General features: G+C 44.9%; 1 protein-coding gene across 1 annotated transcript in view; it reads left to right on the top strand.

Annotated features, from left to right (window-relative positions):
- The window catches only part of CEP120 (centrosomal protein 120), a 417,274-nt gene that overhangs the window by 176,855 nt on the left and 220,389 nt on the right, over positions 1-20,030 (top strand). The window contains exon 9 of the mRNA XM_085632676.1: positions 2,776-2,959. Coding sequence (XP_085488802.1) covers positions 2,776-2,959 — 184 coding nt within the window. The remainder of the gene's footprint in view (positions 1-2,775; positions 2,960-20,030) is intronic.

Below are 20,030 nucleotides of genomic sequence, written 5' to 3'. Positions count from 1 at the left end.
GAAGGTATGACTGCTGTGAGACTTGATTAATAATGATTCCTGATGCTATGCCCAGGTTCGGCACGCCCTACTCTCGGTCTTTGGGGAGGGGACCACGGTCCCTGTTTCTTCGCCTCTCGAGGACCGTATACTCGACGGACACGTCCCCGACAGTACTATCTCCCTGATTTATAAAAAACTAATAAATAATCGGGCTGATCTCTTGGTGCGTCTTCGGGAGGCATGGACGGGAGATGGAGTGGAGTTGGACGACGAGGACTGGCAGTCTGCGCTGTCATCCCCTAAGGAGGTTGCCATCCCGGCCCGTCTCCGTCTGGTCCAGCTTAAGATTCTCCATCGTGTCTATGTGACGGGTCCCCGTTTGGTCTCGATGGGGTTTTCTGACGACGGGCTCTGTAAGCGTGGCTGCGGGCTCAGTGCCACCTTTCTCCACATCCTCTGGGAGTGCCGTGAGGTGGCGGAATATTGGCGCCAGGTGCATGATGTTATGAAACGAGTCACGGGGGTCGCTCTGCTGCCGGAGGTGCGCCGATGTGTTCTGAATGTGTGGGAGCCCAATGACTATAATGCGGCCCAGGCTCGGTGGGTGGCCCTTGGGAACATGATCGCAAAGAGAGATATTGCGCAGCTTTGGGGTTCCCAACGGCCTCCCACCGTGTCCGTATGGAAGGAGAACATGGACTGGTGCATGTTCAGGGAGAAGACGGTGTATGTGGCTCGTGGTAAACCGGGGGCGTGGGGTAGAATCTGGGGTCAGTGGAATGTGTATCGAGGGACTATCTGTTCTCCCCCCCGGTGGATACGTCTGAGGTTGCCTTGTCCCCCTGATCCTTGAGGGTTTCTTGATTACGCTGTTCATCTGAGTATAGATTTGGTTTTCCCGTGGCCCCCCCTCCCTCTCAGACCCCCCTTTTATTGACCACCCTAGGGTGGTCCTATGTGGAGTTCCTCTGCTATGGTTAGACGCCCTTTCAATGTTTTTCGCCTTGCTTTTTGTTTTTCTTTACTTTGGTTGATAGTTATGTTAAAAGGGTGTATCCTGACTTCCTTTATGTGCAGCTTGATCTCCTGTCATTTAGCGGAGCCCCTGCGGGCCAGTCATTGTTTTTGAACTGCTTGATCATTTCTGCAATCTAGCGGCCGGCCCAGGAGGTTGTAGGCCCGTGCTTGTACCCTTTTTCTCTGCACAATAAAATTTTTATAAAATTTAAAAAAAAAAAAAAAAAAATGTTCTCATTTTGAAAGGCCAAAAAAAAAAAAATAATAATGATTCCTGATAATGCGATCCACAAGGCCATCTCTCTTTTCATGGAGCCATTGGACAAGAATTTGACCAATGCTTTCTCACTGTCTAAATCATCTTGAACTAACAGTGCCCTATCTAGAGCTAAGAAGCCACCAATGAAGATTGTGAACAGGAACAGCAGACATTCCAGCCCTGCAAGTCAGGTATTCAGACTGGCTAATGAACATCTTGAGGTGTCATTCTACTCCGGCGGTGGCACCAAAAACTTTCATACTAGAGGTATAGCTTATCTGTCATCATCTATAGCATGCCTTCTAGATGTCTCTGTGCTGTTCAAATACATTTTCTCTTGTTTTGTTGTGATCGGACTTATTACAAATACTTCAGAAATGTGTATGCTGTCCATTGTAACTGAGAATACACTCTTATGGTGCTGCAGGGTGAACTTCACCTGGGAGCTTTTTAAAAGAGGTTTCTCACTACAAGTTTCAGATTTATTTTCTTTTTGGATTACAATTGACATATTTGCTTCTTCACATTTGCACTTGTGTAGTTTCACTCTAGAGATCACAAAAATGCTGGTCATGGGCTAACGTCTGGCATATTTACAGGTGAGGAATTAGCTGTGCTTAGTGTTTTTTTCCATGATACCTATAAGCACATGCCACCTGAAATGCAGATGCAGAACACTTAGATTTATAGCCCAAACAAACCATTTCCAGTGCTAGCCTTTTACACTTAAAGGTTGTAGTCCAGAGTAAAGTCCTGATTGTTCTTCACCTCAGATATTTTAATTGAAGGCCCCAACTCCCGTCTTGATGAGGGGTAATGAGAAGGTCACTGTGATTTTGAACACCCAGTTCTGCCTAGATTTATCATGGAATCTTCTTAAGTCCATGCTGAATGCAGCTTGAAGGATAAAATTCCCCAGTAGTAACTTTGCTGCTATGGTGCTATGAGGCCCACTAGAACACTATTGTGTTATACCAATTTCAAATAACAGTGACCATTAAGGACCTGGTATGCAGCTTTGCCTCTCACTATAATACAGTAGCTTGGAGTTTGCTATGCTTTTGGTGCCAATGTCCTCTGTTTAGTATAAAAAACCTCACTTGAGACATTTACAGCTTTATATTGAGATCTAATTTATAACTTGTGTACTCTTGCGTCTAAATCATTAATATTTTGGTTTTGAACGGTGCATGAAACAGTAGCTATTGGTTGATAATGGGAGAGAGTATAGCATCAGAAGTGTATAATTAAAAAAAAAAATGTGTTTGTAATCTTATTAAAATATTCTTATATAAGTCACTGTTGCGTTTGCCCGATTAAAAAAAAAAAAAAAGCATTTTTTAAAATAAAAACTTAAAGAATAATGTTAATGCTTTGTGGTAAGGGTCATTGAACTAACGCATTTAAAAATGCAGTTAAATAACAAGCGTGTTTGAAAATCTATTTGCTTTCATAATTGATTAAAAAGAAATCACCTCAGTGAAGCAGTGACTATAGCCATTTCTTTTTCTTTGCAGCTCCTGTTGACAAGCCTATTGTGAATGTTTCTCAATCTGAAAATGTCGCTCAGAGCAGTGGTTCGACTTCCACTTCGGGACAGAAGATCGCAGTTCCAGCAGCTGCTCACCACTTTTGCTTTTCACTAGATCTTAGAAGTATCCGTGATCTTGACGCAGGTTTTCCTGTTAGTTGCATGTTAAGGTATGGATCACCTTGGTAGTTTCTTGTACTATAATAGAGGGTATACAGAACACTTTTATGCAAGACAAAATGCATTCCTGCAGATTATAATCGTCAGTGCCATCATGATGGCTCCGTATTTCGTTGGTACCACTTGCATTCATTGCATCTATAGACATTTCCATTGCACTCATCGAGACGCTCATGCAGCCTCATTTATTCATGAATAACATGAAGGTTGACTTTTTGCATCCACGTAGTAGTAACTTGTGTAATGGAAATCGTGTTTTGTGTCACTTCATCTCTGGTTCTTCCCTGTTCAGAAGGAATGTAATGATGTGTGGCAGGGTGTTGAGTGACAGACAAAATGTTTGTGAATGTCCTGGGAAAGGCTATGACTAAGGAACTAATTGGGTATCTAGAGAATAATTACAATTTAAACCAGGATCAGCACGGTTTCAGATCCCTGCACTCCACTTTTTGCCGAAGTAGAGGCTTCAGAAGAAATCTGCAGAACGATGGACGAGCCGGGCAGAGCAGCACTTATTCTACTCTATCTCTCAGCCGCATGCGATATAGTTAACCATGAGGTTCTTATTGGCCAGCTGGAGAGTATCTCGATTGATGGTGCCGCCCTGGCACTCCTCAATTAATTTTTAACAAATAGGTCTCCGAGAGTTGACTGGAATTGATTCCAGTCGAAGCAGTATTCCCTGCCTTGTGGGGTCCCTCAGGGGTTATCCTTATTCCCCATGCTGTTTAATATCTACATCACTCCCTTGTTAGAGCTTGTTGAGTCCTTTGGTCTGTCTGCGGTCTCTTAAGCCAACGACACTCAAATCATTGTTGCCATTGCAGAAGATGACGGCCCTGTTGCTTCCACCTTACAGTCCTGTCTAACACAAGTATTGATCTGGATGTGCACATATTTCCTAAAACTGAACGTGGACAAAACCGAGGTTATTCTGTTTGGCAGGAACAAAAAGTTGTGGAATTCCCCTGGGTGGCCAACTGATTTTTGTCCTTTACCCTCACCCGTCTCAAAAGTAAAACATCTGAGTTATTTTTGACGACCAGCTCAGCTTCAGAGAGCAGATCAACCATACTAGTTTGACCTGCTATTTCATCATCCGGCCATTAAAGAAAGATTTCCCATGTATTCCTCTGGAGTTACAAAAACCGGTCGTAGTCACACTCATCCTATCAAGGTTAGACTACTGCAATGCTTTATACCTAGGCACTACACAATGGGCACAAACTAAATTACAATCTGTGCAGAATGCCTCTGCGCAGCTTCTTTTGAAAGTTCCCAACTTTCATTCTATTACCAAAAACATATGGGCGCTTCATTGGCTATCTGTAGCAAATAGGATTCAATGTACAGCTCTCTGCCTCATTCATAATGCCCTGCCCCGTAAGGGAGCAAAATAACAATAGTTTAATTTTCATTGGTATTGTCGTCAATGAGCTTTACTTTCTGTCTCTACTCACTTGCTCAAAGTCTCTATGATAAAGAAAGTCAGATGGAGGGTGGGAGTCTCTTCCATCTTGGTAGTAAACTCTGGCACTCCCTGCCTTAGCCCTTAGAATGCAGGGTAGAATTCCATGCTTTAGGACACAACTCAAAACCTGGTTTTTCTTAACCCCCTGATGGAATACCATGCTCGAGCTTCCGACTGATCCTTTTGCGGTCTCTGCCTTCAGCGCTGACACCTTGGTATTTGCATGCTTAAGAAAATTATTATTTGCTTTACTTACTTACTGGCAGTTTGTATGTTGCCCAGAGAGGCTGAACAAGAGGATTTTTTTTTCTTTTTACAACACATTTTATTGTTTTTTCAGTTATAATATCCGGACCAACATGGTATGCATTATAAACCCATTGTCCGTACACAATGATACAGTTATAGGAAAAATCAATCATCTGCATCACCCCTCTCATGATCCATATAGCAATCATGACAACAACATGTATTTCAACCCTGATATAGGGTCTGGGGACCTCATGGTTTGACATTATATTGTTGTATTTCTGCGTCAAGTAGGGATTCCACGGTGAGAACCAGAGCAAGAACTAAACCCCTTTAGTCTGCCTACCGCTTCCAAATCTTGGTATGTTTTTGTGGGTACCCCCTGCGCCCGATATACTGCAGCTTCCATCCCCATACAATGATCCATCCCTTTCTTCCAGGTGCCCATAGTGAATGGTATTGCATCCTTCCATAATGTTGCGATATCTTTCTTTCCCAGGGTGAGGCCTAGAAATAGTAGGTGCCTTTTATATATGTTACCACTTATCCCCTCAGTACTATGGAGCAGGAGCCTCTTAGGGTTGAACGGAACCTCCCAGGAAAAGACCTCCTCTAGGCACGACACCACACCCCCCAGAAGCCCGTCACAGCCGTGTACTCCCACACAATATGTAGAAAAGTGCCCTTACTTACACCACAGCAAAGGCATACCGCTGAAGCAATAGCACCCATGCACCATAGGCAATTTAAAATAGACGTTATGCAAGTATTTTAATTGGATGAGCCGAAGTCGAGATGCGTTCACCGCTACGCGTGGAGCTATCAGGGCCTCTGTCCAGATGTGGTTGTCTAATGTTGCTATATCCCTCAGCCATGTATGTTGAAGGGCTGGCAGTGTGGTGGCACTATGTGTTATTAGTGATTGATAGATCTATTTAATCTTGTATGTGCCCAAACCCCTCATCAATAATTTACCTTCCAAGGGGTTGAACTCTGGTTTAGCATGGAGATCTCGGAGATAGGGAGTTAGAGCATAGCGCATCAGTAAATATTTATAGAATTGATTGTGATATATCTGAAATTCAGTCTGTAACTCTTGAACTAGGTATCATTTTACTCGGGGGACGCCGGGTGGTAGGACATTTGTGCCGGCACAGTGATCCCACACAAAAATATATGGAAAAAGTGATTTGTTTCAGCTAAATTTGAAGTTTGCAGAGGTTTCTCGGTAGGGAAACGTTGGGGGATCCACGCAAGCCATACCTCATTGGACTCCCCAGGGTGTCTAGTATTCAGAAATGTGTGGGTTTGGTAGGTTTCCCTAGATGGCCGCGAGCCCGGGGCCAAAAAAACAGGCCCCACCCCCTGCAAAACCAGGTAGTTTTGTGATCGGTAATTTTGAAGTCTCCACAGTATGATTTGGGCCATTTCCTGTTGCAGCCACTATGCCTACCCACAGAAGTGAGGTACCATTTTTATTGGAAGACCTGGGGGAATGCTAGGTGGTAGGAAATGTGTGTCAGCCGGTGGTCCTACAACTTTCCCACACACAAATTTGAGAAACTCTTTATGTTTTTGCAAAATTTGAGGTTTGCAGGGGATTCTGGGTAGGGAAACGTTGGAGGATCCATGGAAGCCATACCTGCCTGGACTCCCGAGGATGTCTAGTTTTCAGAAATGTGTGGTTTTGGTAGGTTTCCCTAGATGGCCGCTGAGCCCACGGCCAAAAAAGCAGGTGACCCCCCCCCCCCCCCTTGCAAAACCAGATCATTTTGTGATAGGTAATTTTGAAGTCTCCTCAATGTGTTTAGGGCCCTTGCCTGTTGCGGGTACTTGACCCACCCACACAAGGAAGTACCATTTTTATCGGGAGACCTGATGGAACACTAGGTGGTAGGAAATTTGTGTCACAACTTTCCCACGAAAAAATTGAGAAAAATTAGTTTTTTTCAGCAAAATTTGAGGTTTGCAAGGGATTCTGGGTAACAGAACCTTGTGAGAGCCAGACAAGTCACCCCATCCTGGATTCCCCTGTGTGTCGAGTGTTAAAAAATGTATAGGTTTGCTAGGTTTCCCTAGGTGCCGGCAGAGCTAGGGTTAAAAACGACAGCTAGGCACTTTGCAAAAAAGGGTCAGTTTTCACTGTGAAAATGTGGTGTGTCCATGTTGCGTTTGGGGCCATTTCCTGTCGCAGGCACTAGGCCTACCCACACAAGTGAGGCACCATTTTTCTCAGAAGACTTTGGGGGATGCGGGGTGGGTGGAATTTGGTGGATCTATGCAGATTCCAGAACTTTCCACCACAGAAATGTGAGGAAAATGTTTTTGGTTTTTTTACAAAGTTTGAGGTTTGCAAGGGATTCTGGGTAACAGAACCTGGTGAGAGCCAGAAAACTGTCACCCCATCCTGGATTCCCCTGGGTGTCTAGTTTAAAAAAAATGTATTGGTTTGCTAGGTTTCCTCAGGTGCCGGCAGAGCTAGGGTTCAAAATCTACAGCTAGGCACTTTGCAAAAAAAGAAGGTCAGTTGTCACTGTAAAAATGCGGTGTGTCCATGTTGCGTTTTGGGCCGTTTCCTGTCGCGGGCACTACACCTACCCACACACGTGAGGTACCATTTTTATCGGGAGACTTAGGGGAACACAGTATTGTAGAGCAACTATTATTACCTATTGACTTTCAATGCATTTCTGTCTTCCAAATGTAAGACAATGTGTAAATAAGAAGTCACTTTGAAAAATGTCCTATAATCCACGTGGTAGTATGGGTATCCACAATTTTAGAGATGTGCAAATAGCTACTGTTTCTAAACTCTATATTTTGTTCCCATTTCAGAAATACATGGGTGTCTTTCATACCGATTTTTCCCTGTTTATATTTTCCCAAATTAATTGCTATATACCCGGTACACAATAAAAAACCAATGCAAGACGCTGCTCAGTTATTGACTCTAGGTTCCTCGGGTTCTTGGTTAACCTACAAGTCCTATATATCCCCACAACCAGAGGGGTCCAGCGGATGTAACCGTATATTACTTTCAAGCATCTGTCATACTTACTAGAAGTTACAGGTGAAAACGTTGGCATTGACGTCATTACTGATCTTTCGGCGGAAGTCGTGCACTTTACAATTGGTATTAATAATGCAGCGAATGTTCAGGGCCTATTACTTTACCGTCCACCCGGTCCAAATGCGATCTTTGCTCAATCTTTGATGACCTACCTAGAATCACGGCCCTTTCTTGCTTGTGGGGGATTTCAATTTTCACTTGGAGCTTGTGGATAAATCGGACACGAAAATTCTTCTCGATAATCTTTTCACATTTGGATTCGTCCAGTTGGTCATGGAACCCACCCATCAGGCGGGTCATACCCTGGACGGCATTTTTTCAAATGATTCCAATATAAATGTGGAAAAAGTTACTCCGATGTCCTGGACCGATCATTATGCGGTCATGTTTAGGATCAGGGTCCTCCTCCCATTTTTGTGGAAACAAATACAATCCACCAAAATTAGGTCCCGACGGTGGAACAAAGTCAATACTGATGACCTTTTAGTGGCTCTTAGCTCAAGCCCTAGGGCGATGTCTACGGATGGCAATATAGCTGCGTCCGATATAAATGATTTGCTCAAGATTGTAGTGGACCAGGTAGCTCCTGAAAGATGTTCCACCATCAGAAGACATAAACCGACATCTCCATGGTATAACTCCCAGCTTAAAGCCATAAAGGTGAAATGTCGCACAGCCGAACGAAAATGACGACAGGATTTCGATACATTAGCAAAAATTACTTATAATTCTGCCCTCAAAGAATATAAGATGGCCATCATTGAGGCCAAAAAGCAGTTCTTTGCCAATAAAGTCGATGAAGCAGGAAACTCCTCCAAAGAACTGTTTAAAACAGTTAATTTGCTCTCTAAAGCCCAACAGGGCAGTGTTTTTCATCCTGACCAAACGATCTGTGAAAAAGGTCCAAGTTATCTATGATAACCTTCCCAAAATCGGCCTACCTCCAGACACTGATCGACTCCCATTAGTGTCTGAGAGATCTCCCGTGAGTGAGCTAACCTATTTCCCCGCTATTGGTCAGGAGGAAGTGGGCGATATACTTCTCTCCTTAAAATCGGGCTCACCCAAAGACCCCTGTCCAGCCACGGTGCTTTACCGGGTGGTAACTAGGATGGGTGATGTACTAATGCCATTGTTCAATCAAATACTGGAGTCAGGCTGCTTTCCAGCATGCTGGAAGATGGCCACCGTTAGGCCCATACTAAAGAAACCCACGTTAGATCCCGCCGAGCTCAAGAACTACAGGCCAATTGCCGGCCTTCCCATTATGGGCAAGATCCTGGAAAAAGCTATGAACAGAACCTTGACTGACAACCTCGAAACCAACGATATACTGGATGTAGCTCAACATGGTTTTAGATCTAGTCATTCGACTGAATCTGCCTTGATTGTAGTTTCAGAAGAGATCCGTAGAATTATGGATCAGGGGGGAAATGCAGTCCTGGTTCTGCTCGATCTGTCGGCAGCCTTCGACACCGTGAACCACACGGTCCTGGTCCAGCGGCTCCAAGATGTGGGAATTGGGGGTTCAGCACTGTCTCTCCTTTCCTCCTTCCTAGACGGAAGAATTCAGAGCATATACTGGGATGGTTTGCAATCTGAGAATTTTTCCCTGCCTTGTGGGGTCCCTCAGGGTTCGACCCTGTCTCCTACCCTTTTTAATATCTACATGCTACCACTGGCCAGCTTGATTAGGAGGCATGGTTTTGAATTTACAGCTTATGCTGACGATTCTCAGCTTATTATTTCCATGGCCAATCAGACAGAGAATACCGCTGTTAGGTTTTATGCCTGTTTGGAGGAGATTATAGCATGGATGAATCGTAGCTCCCCAAAAATAAACACTGATAAAACGGAGGTTATGGAATTCGGACAGGGACAACCTCGATGGGACGCTTCTTGGTGGCCCACTAAGGCGGGTGAATGTCCCACCCCTGCCTCCAAGATCAGAAATTTGGGGGTTATTTTTGACGGTAATTTAACCTTTTCGGCCCAAGTCAACAGCCTTACCTCCTGCTGTTTCTTCCTAATTAAAACCTTGAAGAAGATGTTTCCATTAATCAGGAAGGAACAACAGAAATTGGTGGTAGTGGCTCCCTTGCTCTCCAAATTGGACTACTGTAATGGCCTATTTTTGGGAATTAACAGATCCCAAATGAATAGGCTTCAATCACTGCAGAATGCTGCTGCCAGACTACTTTTGAATATACCCAGAGGCAAACCTACCTCGGCGGCTACCCGATGCTTACACTGGCTTCCGATGCAACATTGCGTGGAGTTTAAGGCCTTATGTCTGGTCCATAAAGCTCTTTTCGGAAGAGGCGCTAGGGCTATGTGCATTATGTTCAGACCTTACATTCCGGCCCGCTCACTTAGATCGGGTTCTCTGAACCTTCTTTGTTTGCGTCTACAACCTAATAGGTTAGCTTTCAGGAAAGCCTTGAAAACCTGGCTGTTTGCGATAGTATAGGTGTATGACACAGGCTGGGTGCCTACTAGGTTCTCTCTCCATAGCGCCAAGACGCCACGGCATTCGAGCGCTCTATAAACACTTATCCTATCCTATCCACAAATGGCTGGTTTATTTAACTCATTTTCAATTTTTCCTATTTTCAACTGTTAGTTTCTATAAGAAAACCTTGAAGGATCTACACAAATGACCTCTTGCTGAATTCATAATTTTGTCTACTTTTCAGGATCCATCATTGCTTTCATACCCATTTTTACCATTAACTGGATGAAGGTTGAAATCGCAAAAATTAGCTATGTCCCAGTAAAATGACAAACTATGTAAATGATTTTGGTTTTCTGACAAAAGTCTGCTTGTCCCTGAAAGCTGGAAAGATTGAAGAAAAATGATTTCAGCACCACGACTCCTTTGTTGATACCGTTTGCAGGGAAAAAAACACTCTTTCATCTTCAGCATTTTATTCCCATTTTTCAAAAAACAAAAAACTTTTGCTGTATTTTGGCTAATTTCTGGGTCCCCTCCAGGGGAATCAACAAACTCTTGGTACCTTTAAAATCCCGATGATGCTGGAGGAAAAGGACGCAAATTTGTCGTGGATATCTTATATGGTCATAAAGTTACAGGGGCCTAAGCGCGAACTACTCCAAATAGCCACAGAAATGCTTAGCACGGGGGGGGGGAGGCCTAGCAGTGAAGGGGTTAATACGCAGCCTGAGCTCTCACCAAAAATCCACATAATTTTCAAGATACGAGGGCCAGAGGATTGAGGATCTGTAAGAAAGAATAAAATGTCATCTGCTTATAAGGCTATTCTGTCAGACAGCTTCATGGACCACTCAAACCCTCTTTCCAGGGGATCAGAGCGCACCCATGCCGCTAATGGTTCTATTGCCAGGGCATATAATAAAGGAGACAGCGAGCATTACTGCTGGGTGCCCCTGCCTATCACAAAGGGCGCGGAAATCGCTCTAGCAACCTGAACCGTGGCTGATCCTTTTGTGTATAAACGCCGAACATATGATGGGAAGCGCAGTCCGAAATTGATACTAGGGAGTAGAGCATAAGTATTGCCAACTGACCTAGTCGAAGTCTTTATCCGTGTCAGCCAGTAACACAGGTCCACCATAGCCATTGCATTATAGACTCGTCGTATATTATAGCGTGTAGCCCTCTGAGGCATAAAGGTCGCCTGATCGGGGTGGACAAGGTACGGCATATGTTGCATCAGTCTATTGGTCAGAGTTTTGGCGAACAGTTTTACCTCAAAGTTAAGGCGAGAAATTAATCGGTAGGATGAATGAGCCTCCGGTGGGTGCCCGGGTTTAAGGAAGACTATGATTTCCACATTGAGCCAGTCCTGCGGAAGTATAGCATATTTCGCTGCCGTCTGAATGACATCCAGCAAAGCACTCCCTAGTTGCGGCATTAATACCTTTAAGAATTCACTGGGGAAGCCATTAGGCCCAGGAGCTCGTCTAGTTCGTATCTCGGCCAACACCGTCGCCAGCTCCTCCTTGCTGATTTTTTTCATCTAGTTGTGCGCAGGCTGTGACCGAAAGGGATCGTGGTGGGATATCCCTGAGGAATTCCTGCACTAAGCCGCCGCCAATTTGATAATTCTTGGGTTACAACTCGCCATAGTAGGCTGCAAGGAAGATGTGCTTTGGTGCATTGTTTTCTGCATATAACATGCTGCATACAGCTGAATGGAAAAGCTACCATTTTGTTGCATGAAATTTCCTGAGTCCTTAATACATTTCCATTGTTCTTCAGTAAAATAACAGTGACCAGGTCTTATCCACAAGTTCGGCTGGACTCCACTCTGGGACCAGGCTTTTGAGATGGTCCCTGGTGTTGGATGCTACGGCCAGGCTTTCTCCCATTTGAAATAGGCTGGAGTTAGTCACCAACATCACTGCTAGGCCGCAGAACACCCAAACCTTTACCCGGTGTCCTCTCCTGAACTTTCTCCTGGCCATCTGTGTCATGCAGTGGTACAATCATAAGTGCAGACCCTAAGAGTAGTGTTCTGCTTGGGTTTTCGGATCAGATAGAACCCGCTCATCAGAGCCTCTCTAACCCAGCCAGAACGTTACCCTCTCCCTAGGGCCTATTCACAACAAGTAACCACAGATATATATACCACCTAAGGACAGGGAATTCCTACTATATATATATATATATATATATATATATATATATATATCTAGACCTCTTATAATACAAGTGGCGGCCTCGCGGTCCCAGACGGACCCAGGACTTCCTACCCAGACGGCAGCCTCAGCCTCGCGGTCCCAGACGGACCCAGGACTTCCTACCCAGACGGCAGCCTCAGCCTCACGGTCCCAGACGGACCCAGGACTTCCTACCCAGACGGCAGCCTCAGCCTCGCGGTCCCAGACGGACCCAGGACTTCCTACCCAGACGGCAGCCTCAGCCTCGCGGTCCCAGACGGACCCAGGACTTCCTACCCAGATGGCAGCCTCAGCCTCGCGGTCCCAGACGGACCCAGGACTTCCTACCCAGACGGCAGCCTCAGCCTCGCGGTCCCAGACGGACCCAGGACTTCCTACCCAGACAGCAGCCTCAGCCTCGCGGTCCCAGACGGACCCAGGACTTCCTACCCAGACGGCAGCCTCAGCCTCGCGGTCCCAGACGGACCCAGGACTTCCTGCCCAGACGGCAGCCTCAGTACAAGTTCATCCTATGATTACTATAACATACAACTATTTATCAGATCACACAAGAACTGCCAGTTTGAGCACAACCTGTTCTCTGGTTCGAGGGGCTCCTCTCTCCCTTATTCAGTTACCACTTACCTGATCAGGGTTAACATCTGTTCATGTCAAGTCACAGCTGACTAGAAGAATAGGCTACCCTCTTATACAAGAACACGCAGCACATGTTGATTCACTACAAACTGGATACTTTATTACTCATTACACATACAATCACATAACATTACGATATAACACATAACCTGCAAGGAAAAGTGTAAGATTAAGTTGTACACTCTAATAAGAAAGGGTCGACATCACCTTAGTAGTATGTAGCCTGCACTCAGTGGTCATCTAGGCTCCCTTCTCGTCTGTGCCTCGGCTCACCTGGAATCACCCTTCTCCGAGTCACTGGGACCTCTTCCTTATCGGCTACTCTCTCCTCTCTGGCTATTCTGTTAGGAAAGCATCTGTCTCTCGGTTCTTCTCCGCCTTCAAGATGGCGTCTGTCTTCCCTGGAATAAGTAGTAGCTCTACTGCTAACGGCTAGATGCCGCCTACGGACTGAACATGTAACTGCCTCAGACTTTCACTAATATAGAGGTGCATTTCCTCATGGAAAATTCCGGCCTGTAAACTGCCGCCCACCAAATTCTTGTACCTCCCCGTACCAAGGACACGTTCCCAGCCGGCCGGCCTGATGTAGTGTCTTCGGCATGAAGAAAAATACAATCCTTCGATAAGGGCCGGCCTGAACCGGTTCTCTCCAAGCGAATAACACCTCATAACTAAAACATAACTCTTGACCTAGAAGAATCCCAAGCTGCCGGAGCAGAAAGAAAGATGGAGTCTCTCCCGTTTGAGGCCTACCAGGCCTGAATTCAGCACGGCTCCATGAAATACCCTCACTACAGGACAGGTTATCCCTAATACTAACGAATCTATCCCCTAGGATATGTGTGCAAGCCCTGATCTATGGGGAAGAACACAGGATCATGTCGAAGTGCCTAGTAAATAGGCTCCATTCACTACTCTAACCCTTAGACTTGGATGGTAAGAGACTGAAGTCACACTAGTCACCCTTTAACACAAAAAGGCCGGGAAAATCGAGCAGTACATTTCACCCTTGACTTCAGTCTATTATACATTCATTAAACAGAACTAACATCGGTGGAAGAATAATATGAAACAAAACTAACTGATCTATGTCTAGTACCAAGTGTGCAGAATTGAAGTAGTGAAGGAATACACTGAATAAAGCAACAGATAGAAATCAAAACAGCGATAGTAATCAGAATACCTCCTAATATTTGACGTAACAAATGCAAATCAGGTAACCAATTAAAGAGCCAGTCAAACCAGCCCTGGTCAATGTGTTTTCTAACTTCTTCCGTCAAGTCATGTAACTTGTCAATATGAGCGCGAATGGATTGTGTATGATCAGACAAGTTAAAACAACAAAGACCCTCAAAATCAGAACAATCGTGTCCATGTTTAAGCAAAAGATAATCAATGGCCGCTCGATTTTGCAAGATAGCCCTACGTTCACCCTGGGCGTCTAATAGCATGTCAGACAGGACTGTAGAAGTATGATTAATGGATTTTACCATCCAGCAGGCCATTTTCCCAATAGATTTGGCATTATAAACCGCCAAAGCAGGAACACCAATAATTGAAATAGCCAGGCTAAGGTATTCAGACTTGGAATATAAATGCAAGGACGAGTCACAATCCTCCTGTAACATCACTGCATCTCGAATCACACGAGAATTGACATTCGGATGTGACGAGAACATCAGTAAACTGAGTCTCGTAATGGCACAAGGGCCTCCAGAAATATTTGCGGGGACATATGGCCAGGAAGTATTACCACATGAGAAAAGCCATCCGGCAGGTAGTAACATCGTGCGATAATGACTGGGGGTAACTACCAAACTCTTGCAAGTCATATTGTTCTGGACAGAAGCACATGTTTTCGGTGTCCTTTGAAAGCACAAAGTTCGCTCATGAAGGGTAAAGGAAGTAGCACCTTTCAATTTTAGACGCAGACATTCAGAAATTGCACTAGGATTACACGTAAGGAAAAAACACAAATCTCCTTGTGTGATATTATAGGTAACTATTTGGGACTGAATGGGGGGGTATCTGGTCTGGTAGTTCAGTACATAAGGGGCAATACGCATGGGTAGCAAAATCGCCCAGAAGAACATTGGGGCAAGCCTTTGAAATATTGAAAATATGAGTCAAAGTTTCTAGCGAAGCAGGGACAGCAACCAGACAGGTTGCCAAGATGTCGTGTACAGATCTCATCGGTGTCAAACAGAAGTGAGGGGCATCAGTCACCCTTTTTGCCAGTAAGGTCCAAAAGTTCGATGACGAATCCCACGCAGCGAAGGAACGCGACACTCGGGTGCGTAACTCATCCCGGGTTGACAGGATCCCTCCTCTCTCGTCGAACCAACCCGAAAATAGTCCGACGCCGACACATCCTGCAGCAACAGTCCAAAGAATGATCTGAAAGAGAATCAAATACAGGCATTATTCATTCTCGTAAGTAACATTTGTCAGCCGGGACCGCTTCCCAGCTATCTTTCCCTGGTCTCATAACTAAAATGGTATTGTCGTGACCGGTGGCAATGACTTCTGCTTGTTCAGGGGGATTCTTAGGCGACTGCACCCAAACCCTGGCCCCAGGGTTATCTGTGGAGCCAAAACCTTTCTGGCCTCGTACAGTTAGCAAAGTTGGGGCAGTGCCTTTTGTGATCTCTCCACTGAAAACAGGCATTATGAGTAATTGAGCCACTCGGTCAGTTTGATGTATCAGTAAGTCAACCTCACTGCTATTCAGTAGGAGCACCTTAATCTCTCCCTGATAATCACTGTCAATGATTCCTCCAAGCACCTGAATGCCTTTTACAGCCAGCCCCGATCTAGGGGCGATTAATCCGAAATTCCCGGGTGGTATATGAACACCAACACCGGTCGCGATGATGACCCGATCTTTACCTTTTATAACGGTGTCATCCATGGCATGCAAGTCTAAACCTGCCGACCCTGGGGTCGCTCTACATGGAGCCAAAGCTCCGGGAGTAATTTCCCAGTACATCAGTCTCTCTGATTTCATTTGGCTGAGCATTAACATTCGGAGGAAACAAACGCATAAGTGGAGATTCAGCATTTAGAAAAGGATGGTTATTCAAAATTAATAGCGCTTGGGGCAAGTCTCGCCAATTCTTATACTTGTCATCTGTCAATTTGCACAGTTGCTCCTTCAGCAGACCATTCAATCTCTCCACAAGACCCGAGGCCTGTGGATAATATGGGATATGAAATGCCCAGTCAATATTGTTTTCCACACAGAATTCCTGTACCAATCTTCCACGAAAATGGGATGCATTATCAGATTGAATTTGGAATGGCACACCATAATACATCATAATCAATTCCAATGTTTTAATGGTATTCAATTGGGTAGCTTGCTTACAGGGAAGGGCTACCAACAGGCCACTGTATGTATCAACAATTGTGCAAACATATTGACAATTCCTACTCATGGGAAGTGGACCGATGTAATCAATCTGCCAAATTTGAGCGGGCAGTTTCCCGCGATGTAAATGACCTTTAACAATTTGGGGCACTTTGCGCTGTCTGATATGCTGACAAACGGGACAATGTAAAATAACATTTTTGATTAAATCTAGGGGAATATAAATTCCTCGATCAGCAGCCCACCTGCTAGTGGCTTTCTCTCCAAAATGTCCTGCCTTCTGGTGGGCCCATTTCGCCAATCCCGCAATATCAGAATCTTGCCTGTCCACCACTGCCTCAGCAATTTTAGATTTCTCATCTGCAATGTTATGAAAAAATTTGTCAAGAGAATCTATCGGGGTGTGAGCATCCACATGGAAGATTGCAACAGTACTCTGTGGGAGCATCTCCCAAATCTCCTGCCATAATTCTTTTCCCCACAATTCTTTTGAATGCAATTTCCAATTATGGGAATGCCAAGTCGGTAACCAAACTGCCAGTCCATTGGCAGTAGACCAAGAATCGGTGAAAATATGACATGTGCCAGGTAACTCTTGTTTCAAAACTTGATAAACAGCATAAAGTTCAGCAAATTGACTGCTCTTCTCTTCACCTGTTGTGCTCAGCAGTTTTTGTGTAATCGGATTATAGGACACCGCCTTCCAGTGCCGTTTCGTCCCTATGAACCTTGCTGAACCATCCGTAAACCAGACATGGTTTCTGTCCTCTGCGGACAAATCATCAAAAAGTCTACCCCACTTGACAGGAGACTCCTGTACTAAAGGTACGGAACATTCACTCTCAGTCTCAGTCGGTGGCGCTCGCGCCACCTGCTCATGTAAAGATGCAACTCCTTTTTGTCCCACACGCGCCCTGTCTTGTATATACCATTTCCATTTAATCACACTTGCCTCTTGAGCATGTCCAATTCGGTGAGTTTTCGGCGAACTCATAACCCACTGCATGATAGGAATTTCAGGTCGCAAAACTATATCATGTCCCAAAGTCAATTGCTCGGTATCCACCAGAGCCCAATAACATGCAAGTAACTGTTTTTCAAAAGGTGTATAACGCTCACCAGCATCAGGTAACTTTTTGGTCCAGAAACCTAACGGTACTCTACTCCTGCCTTGCTTCTGCCACAAACTCCAATTCGCATAAAGGCCCTGTACAGACACATTTAAATCCACATCACTATCACGTACGGGCCATAAATCCAAAGCATGCTGAATTGCCTCTTTTGCTAGGTTGAACGCATCTTGCTGTGGTTTATCCCATTCAAATGCATTCTTTTTACGAGTGACACGGTACAAGGGGGCTAATATTTGACTCAAATGAGGAATATGCTGACGCCAAAAACCAAACAAACCAATGAAGCTTTGGGCTTCTTTCCTATTCCTCGGAACTGCAAAATCAAGAATTTTCTGTTTAACCTGAGGGATCACTTCACGGTGTCCTTCATGCCAATTAATACCCAAAAATTTTACAGCCTGGGACGGGCCTTGTAATTTATCCGGGTTGATTTCCCAACCTTTCTCACGCAGGCACTCAATGACTCTGTCCAATTGGGTCTGAACTTCCTCTTGTGTTTCACCTTGGATCAAAACATCATCAATATAATGACACATCTGAATTTGTGGATGAACCGGTACCTCAGCCAAATGCTCTGCCACCAGCCGGTGACATATCGTAGGACTATGCACATAGCCCTGAGGAAGACTTCTAAACGTCATCTGACGCCCATTCCACGTAAAACTGAACTGTTCCTGACACTCAGGGGCAATCGGAATCGAAAAGAAAGCATTAGCAATATCAATGGACGCATACCATGTACCTGGATGTTTTTGTATTCTTTCAATTAAAGTAATGACATCCGGTACTGCAACAGTCAAAGAGGGTGTGTGTTTGTTCAATTCTCGATAATCAACAGTCATGCGCCAAGAATGATCACTCTTACGTACAGGCCAAACAGGATTATTCCAAGCAGAAGTAACTGGGGTTATAACACCTGCATCCACCAACTCCTGAATAGTGGTACTAATCTCCTCATGACCACCTGGAATACGATACTGCTTCTGACAAACCACTTTTGTCGCCTGAGGAACTTTTATGGGGGGCATTCTTAAACGACCAACCCGTATAGGCCTAGACGATATATAATGCGTAGTTCCAAATTGGTAACATCCATCATCTAAATGCAAAGTCATTCCTTTCAAAATATCAATTCCAATTATGAATTCTAAGAGTGGCACCACTAGTACAGAGTATTCTTTTCTAGGGATTCTACCTATTCTCATTTCAAGTAAAGTTTGAACTGCAGGAGTTTCCTTTCCACCTAATCCAGTAATTGTAAAAGGCTGACCTGTAAACTTCTTTGATTTTCCATGAATAAGAGTGGCCTCCGCTCCTGTATCTACCAATGCTCGGGCCCTTTGGATATTACGATGTCTCCAATAAATATCAATATCTACATAGGGTCTATTATCTCTGTGAGCCCATCTGTGTACTGGAGCTTGACCTATTTCCTAGTCATGCTTACTGCATTCTGTGTACCAGGATAAATCAGGATAAAGACTTTCACGTTTCTTAGGTATCGGTACCTCCTGTTCATATCCATTCCCAGTACGAAATGGATTCGTGTCTTCTGCATTGTACTGCGGGTTTCGATCGGCCAAACTATGACGATCCTCTCTCCTCCTCAACTCAGGGGATTGATCCCTATCATCTCTACGTCTGCTGTAAACATAATCATTTCTCCCCCTTTCTCTTACCTCCTCTCTCTCTCCGTCTCTCTCACGACGGGGGGACATATCACGTACATAACGTCGATCATCACGACGAACAGAGCGCCCACGGCGGTCGTCATCACCGCTACCGTCAGAACCACCACGATCACACTCAGTCGTCCGAACACGCCGGGCACCCTCCTTCCGATCCAAGCCACGTTTGCGAAACAACTCCCACAAACGAGCAGTAGTCTCACCGTCAATGTCCTCCCTCCGCACACCATCGGCCAGAAGACCAGAAAAGATATCACGTCTAGTAAGTTTATTGTCACCAGGAGTACGAGTGTCAGGCCGGGACTGACGTTCAGGTTTAAACCACTCACCCAACTCACCGAGTTGGCGTACTGATTCCAGTACCGTAGATAACACGTTACCAGTCTGATTAATCAATAAAGTCATCATGACCTGCTTATAGGCAACAGGGGAAGAACGAATGATACGATTCCGCACAGAAGATGTCAACAAACCATCAAGCAACCTGTCAGCAGTACCCAGAAAAATTGCCGTTTTCATCACCTCCTCTTTGAGACGTTGTGCAGCGTCGCGCAAAGTATACCACGGTTTGTCATTCACAGGCCAATCAGACTCAGTAGGATACTTTTGATTACAACCCTCAGTCGCCAATTGAAGCAAAGAAATTTGACCACCACCATTATAGTTACGAAAATGATCCTGTACAGTAGAATCCGAACTCAAGGAACAAAACTTCAAACAATCGCCATTATCTAACATAATGCCAGCAGCGCCCAGTTCATAAAGGCGCACCATCC

This window comes from Triturus cristatus, chromosome 2_1 (assembly GCF_964204655.1).
Source record: "Triturus cristatus chromosome 2_1, aTriCri1.1, whole genome shotgun sequence".
In the NCBI taxonomy this organism is placed as follows: domain Eukaryota; kingdom Metazoa; phylum Chordata; class Amphibia; order Caudata; family Salamandridae; genus Triturus; species Triturus cristatus.
The sequence above is the reverse complement of the archived record's forward strand: the minus strand, read 5'-3'. Positions and strand labels throughout refer to the sequence as shown.